Consider the following 6,340-nt stretch of genomic DNA (forward strand, 5'->3'; position numbering starts at 1 on the left):
AAATTTTAATAATTATTTTATGCATATAATATATTTAAATAATATATTTAAATAATTATGAAAAGATTAAAATAAAACTTTTACACTTAAAAATATTTTATTATTTATATGAAGTTAATTTTAAATTAATATTATATTTTACTTTTAGTAAAATATAATTTATTTAATATTTTCATTATTTTTACATATTAAAGATGGATGAAGATGATCCTGTACCAGAAATAACTAGAGCTCATTTTGAAGAAGCAATGAGATTTGCACGACGTTCTGTATCTGATAATGATATTAGAAAATATGAAATGTTTGCACAAACACTTCAACAATCTCGTGGATTTGGCAGCAATTTCAGGTAAAATATGTAAATTATTTAAATGTTTTTTAAAAATTTTATAATATATACTATCTTTGTATATAAATCAATATTTAAATAAAATTCAGTTCATAATCCTATAAATATTTTATCTAAAATATATGAACTTACATTTGCTTTATAATAATAAATAAAATAAAATTTATAGATTTCCGCAAAGTGGAACAAGTGGTACTCAAGACACAACACAAGGTGATCAAGCCTTCCAAGACGATGGAGATGATGATCTTTACAGCTAAGTCTTCATGTCTGTGTACCTCATTACAGTGAGCATACGACAAAAGGGCCTGTCTATTCTGCAGAAAATACTTTGTGTTTATAAACACAAATTTTACAGAAAAATAATTCTAAGAAATTGATAATACAAAAATACATAAATCTAATTCAATACTGATATTCTGTGTAAGTATATGCAATTTTACGTATATAATTAGGGTAAATTTTAACTAAGCAAAACTAAATATACAAAAATGTAATAATGAAACGACATTTTTTAATATTAAAATTAAACAAGGAAAATATATAATTGTGAAAGTTGTATTAATAAGATTACATGAATATTTAATTTCATTTTATATGTATAGATAAAATGAAATATAATTCGTTGATTATTAATTTATATGTGCATAACTGCCCTAATCTGATACGTTATTTTGTATATACATTACATAGAATTATATATGAATTTTTTTGTTGTTCATAAGTTTTTCTATGTAATTTTATATTTGAGTTATTCACATAAAAATGTAATTCTGATTCTGTAACAGTGTTATAATTTTTTCAACTGATTTAGAGATAGACTCTTTTGCTACGTTGTCACTGTATTTAATTACATTTCATTGTTCATACTCTGAGATTACAGATTAATGTGAGAGTTTATGCAATGTCAGTGAAATTGTTGGAAAATGGTGATGTGTATTGGTGAATTTGCAGTCTGCTTGTAGTAGTAAATTTATTTACAAATTACCAAAGAATCTCTTAAAACCTTTCATTTTAGAATAAAGTGTTAAAATTATTCATTTTTATCGTATTTCTATAATTATATAAAAAATGGAATCTTAAATCAAACAATTTAAATTTTGGGATAAATTTTATTAATTATTTTGGAAATATGTTGCTTATTTTTACATTTATAATAATGCATTGTCAAATTATTCGTATTAGATAAAATTATTTATTATTTATTTTCTTGCAAACTTTAATACTAATTATGAAATATCATATTTTTAACTATAATTAACTTACGTTTTCTTCTATACATTCTTTTTAAATATTTATTAAAATATTTACATAGATATTGAAAACAAATGTAAAGAACAAGTGGAACTAAATAATTTTTTTAAATAATGTTGTTATACTTTGCATTTGCAACTTAAATAATTAATTCATATTTTTTTTTATTTGATTTCATTTAATCGTTTGTTTTTATTTTCTTAAAAGTATATACTAATGTTGTAAAATTTCTCAACTTTATTTAGTAATACTTTCAGTGGAATTATAATGACACATTTTTGAAAAACATGAAACTTAGAATTGCATTAAATTATAAAATAAATAAAGATTATCATAATAGAATATTTTATTATATAAAAATTTAATATCATATTCAATAACATAATTATTTCATAATACAAAATTTAGAAAGATTAAATGTTTTCATATCATTAAAAATTATTTCTTTGTTTGATGCATCATCATAATTACATATATATTCATAAAAAATTTTATATGCAATATCAGTACTTAAAAATTTATTATATATATGCGTATTTACATTTTTAATATTACTTATTTTTTATAAAAGTAAAATTAATTACTAAACAAGACATTACATTCATACAAAAGCACCGAAAGACATTATGGGTCTATAATATTTGCAATATTCGCAAAAATTACATAGATTATCTATTTTTTAAAAATAAAAATATTATTATTCTAATTAATATATGTTGTCCGCACCCTTAAGTTAAAGCATTCATTATAGAATGAGGACAAATTTTATCATAACGAAATATTCAAAATTACATAAAGATATGTAAAATCAAAGAAATTACAAATTCAGTTTCTACCTTAAATATATATTATTAATTAAAACGTTTCATATTAAAAGATATATAAAAATATTTTAATGCAATTTTAATCAACATAAAATAATAAGGGTTACAGACAACACATCAATTGTAACGTATAAAGATATTTAATTACAAATATTATGTAAATATGGTATTCTGAATTTTTCTTTTATCCTTTCTGTAATGTTAAAAAATAAAGACAAATATTAAGTTTATAATAAATATAAAGAGAGCAAGCAAAATGAATATTTAAATAAGAAATAACACTAAAGAAAAAATAAAATTAATAGAATATAGGAATTATTTAGATTTTATAATATACTTTCAGAAATGCCATAATCTCTCATTATACATAATACATGTAAGGATATAATAAATTTTTAAATTAATTGATACTAATGTAGGAAAATTTTAAATCATATAATCAATATATGAAGAAATTGGTAAATGTTATATTTTGAATCAAATGTTCCCAAAGAAACATGAATAATAATGGAATATAGTCGATTTTTTAATAAAACGATAGTACTGAAAACGCACTCCAACAATTATGTTATTATACATTGAATAAAGTATAATAATAAAAAAGAAAATTTTTTTTAGTATTTTTAACAAATGGCATTTAACCATATTATTTTTTAAAAAGTAGTTTTATATATATGCAATCATATATTTTATATTTAAAATAATTTGAATTTAATAAAAAATTCAAATATAATGAAATTCATTATATCATATATTGTAACTATTTATATAAATCTATTTTTTATGTTTATACACTATATGAACTATTTCATATATAAACAAAACATGAAATATTTTTTATCACAAATATTTCAGAATATTTCATTTTTGGAAAATATCGGTGAAAAATTTTTTTAAAACATGTAAGTATTATACTGTTTATAAAATATTAATTTCGTAATTTTTTCATTTTCTTCATTATTTCTTAAAAGAATAAGTTTTATTATCAGTGAACACAGAAGATGACAATATATAATTACAAAATACAATAATCTAGTAAAAAGAAATACAAGATATTCACAATAAGAATATTATATACTGAAAAAAATTTTTTTCTATATCATGTCTAATATATATAATATTTTACTATAATCATTGTATTGATTCACAGTAAAAATACTTAAATGTGGACATATGGTTTCACATAAGTTTATGTTAAACATTCTTACTATATGTTATCAAGCATATTTAGCTTGAGTTTTCATAATTTTTTTTAAGCATTACCATAACCATAACCATCATTAAATTACTAGATTTTCTAAAATCAATTGCATGCTATTGATGATAATAAAGTTCTAATATAAAATACTGACTTGAAAAATTGTAACCAAAAATATCATAATTCTTTCAAGTTATTAACTTCTGATATGATGTGAACATCTAGTTATATGATAGCTTTAATATTTATATAACTCATACAAAGTCATCACTGTTTTTTTTTTTTTTTTTTTATATATAATATTTCATTAAAAAAGAATTTGTTGCTTTTTTGAATTTGCAACATTAGCTATGATCATAGATTCATAGTTTGACCTGTATTCAGTGTCCTAATTTCAATCACTGTTAGATATAATTTATTTTCGTTCATTATTGATATGCTTGAATTATTACACTCAATCCGTCCTTTGTGTAACAGGTGGAAATTCAGCATCATCTTTTAAACGGAAGGAACCCGAAAATCCTGGTGGACTCTCAGTTGCTGCTATCATCTCGTGATACTTCTCTGACTCTATAAATCCATTTATGTAGTTCAGTCATAATTATTTAAATTAATAATCATTTTAGCGGATGTAACGATAAAGATGTATGATTGAAATTCAATGAAATACATGACATATTTACTTAAAAATTTTAATTAAAAAATTGGAAAAGTATTTCTATTATCATTGTTTTTATCATTCTTTTATAATTAAAATATTTGTTAATGATTGTTAATATTCAATACTTCTTAACTTCTTAATTTACAAAAAATAAAATATTATCTTAAAAGAAATTAAAAAAATTCATTCTCTAAAACTATTAATGTTTTATCCATTATAGTTTTATAATATTTCAAATAAAAATTTGATTAGTAAATTATTTTATATCATAACAGATTATTTAATTACACATCAACCAAAACTATAAATATAAATTATTCAATAAAATTTAACTAATATATTTAATTTATTAAAATATTATATATATATTTTGAAAATAATACATATTAACATTTTTTTTATTATTTTATTTTTTTATTATAACAATTTTTTAAAATTATTTTTATATTAATTATTAGTTTCATATTTTTAAATATCTTATTTGTATTTATTTATATTTTAAAATATCTCAATAATTAAAAAAAATTTATTTTTTCTGAAATAAAATTATAATAATAAATATGAAATTTGGATGTGCAAATCTTCATTTTTGTTTAATTTGAAAAAAAATAAAATTTTATGTGCAAAAGTACATTATTGTTTTTAAATAATTGCTTATTAAAAGCTTTTCAATTTTGATATAATAAGTAGCAAAATTTGATTAATCACTAGATTTTAGTAAATATACATTAAAAATTTAATACCCAAACCATGTAAAAAGTGTTATTTTTATTCTTTTTTTTTTAAGGTACATATTCATTTAAAAATAAAATTCGTCAGAATTATTTCTCACTAGTGGATAATGCATTGAAAATGATAGTGAATCTCAACACGGTTTCCACTTGCAAAAAAAATACAAATTTTACTCTTAAATGGATATGTTAAGCGATCTTAAATCGTTACTATCTATATAAATATATACATTAAAAAAAAAAAAAAAATTATTTGGAATAAAGTATTTGTAACAAGTATTATAGTAAAAACACTACAGAAGAATTCTTAAATAGAATGTATATGAAAAATGAGAGTGAAAAAAAGCAAGGGACAGAATAGAGAATATACTAGTACCTGACATGGAGTCTGGCGAACGGCCGCGCAACACACCCGCGTAGCTATTTATGCAGGCTTCAGTGGATAATAAAAAGAAAAAAATTACGTCAAGTAAAGTCAATTATTGGGGCCCCCCCTTTAGCCCCTAAAGAAGTTGTTTAATTTGAGAGGGTTTAGAAGCAAGGAAAGAGAAAATATAAAGTAAGTAAAATAAAAATGATAAATAGTATGAGAACAAAGGATTTTAGATAAGTAGTATTTATTTAATTATAATATCTCACTGTCATTTTATTAAATCTCAGAAATTGAAAAAAATTAAATACAAAAATAATTAAATTTTATTAAAACTAGAAACATTGTTTGATACATTTTTAAATAACTTTTAATATTTATATATTTTATTATATTATATATTATAAATCAGATTATTTGAAACAATATCTCAAAATCAATTAAATTACATGTAGTAAAAAAGCATAATTAAATTAATAAAATTTTAAATTATTTTAAAATTAATAAAATTTTTTGAAACATTATTTTATATAATATAGAATGAATCATAATGGAAAAATCATTCATCATGTGTATAATAAATGTTTTATACTTTTGCATATATCTTATTATATTGATTTGCAAAATATCTTGATTATTATTAGAAATACAAAAAAAAGTTTTGAAATAAAAACTAAAAACTCAAAGTTTCAATATTTATACTTTTATTTTTATTGCTTTAAATAGATATTTATGATTTGTATAATATACAAAGATATTATATTTTGATACAAAAAAATAAGAAATTTTATGCAAAATTAGAAAAAATATGCTATTATCAAAAACATCATCCACTATTTCATTAAAAATTTATTCATTTATTAAAGTATTTTATTTTTCTTGTTATTATTAAAATTTTTATATTATTAAAATTGTCTTTCAATATTTGAATATAATTTGTATTCATTATATAT

The 6,340-nt window shown here is 19.4% G+C and overlaps 2 protein-coding genes across 3 annotated transcripts in view; one reads left to right on the plus strand and one right to left on the minus strand.

The window, feature by feature from the left end:
• The window catches only part of LOC102671765 (transitional endoplasmic reticulum ATPase TER94), a 7,019-nt gene extending 5,629 nt beyond the window's left edge, over window positions 1-1,390 (plus strand). The window contains exons 12-13 of the mRNA XM_006620691.2: window positions 195-349; window positions 519-1,390. Coding sequence (XP_006620754.1) covers window positions 195-349; window positions 519-609 — 246 coding nt within the window. The 3' untranslated portion in view covers window positions 610-1,390. The remainder of the gene's footprint in view (window positions 1-194; window positions 350-518) is intronic.
• Window positions 1,391-3,924: 2,534 nt separating this feature from the next.
• The window catches only part of LOC102672412 (WD repeat domain phosphoinositide-interacting protein 2), a 13,805-nt gene continuing 11,389 nt past the window's right edge, over window positions 3,925-6,340 (minus strand). The window contains exons 11-12 of one of the 2 annotated variants that reach the window (XM_006620696.2): window positions 5,394-5,450; window positions 3,925-4,195 (exon numbers count right to left, since the gene is read on the minus strand). In XM_006620696.2, the coding sequence (XP_006620759.1) occupies window positions 4,080-4,195; window positions 5,394-5,450 (173 nt within the window). In that variant the 3' untranslated portion in view covers window positions 3,925-4,079. The remainder of the gene's footprint in view (window positions 4,196-5,393; window positions 5,451-6,340) is intronic. The other variant, XM_006620697.2, reaches the window with a different exon arrangement.

The sequence above is a fragment of the Apis dorsata genome, unplaced genomic scaffold, assembly GCF_000469605.1.
Source record: "Apis dorsata unplaced genomic scaffold, Apis dorsata 1.3 scaffold_525, whole genome shotgun sequence".
Lineage (NCBI taxonomy): Eukaryota > Metazoa > Arthropoda > Insecta > Hymenoptera > Apidae > Apis > Apis dorsata.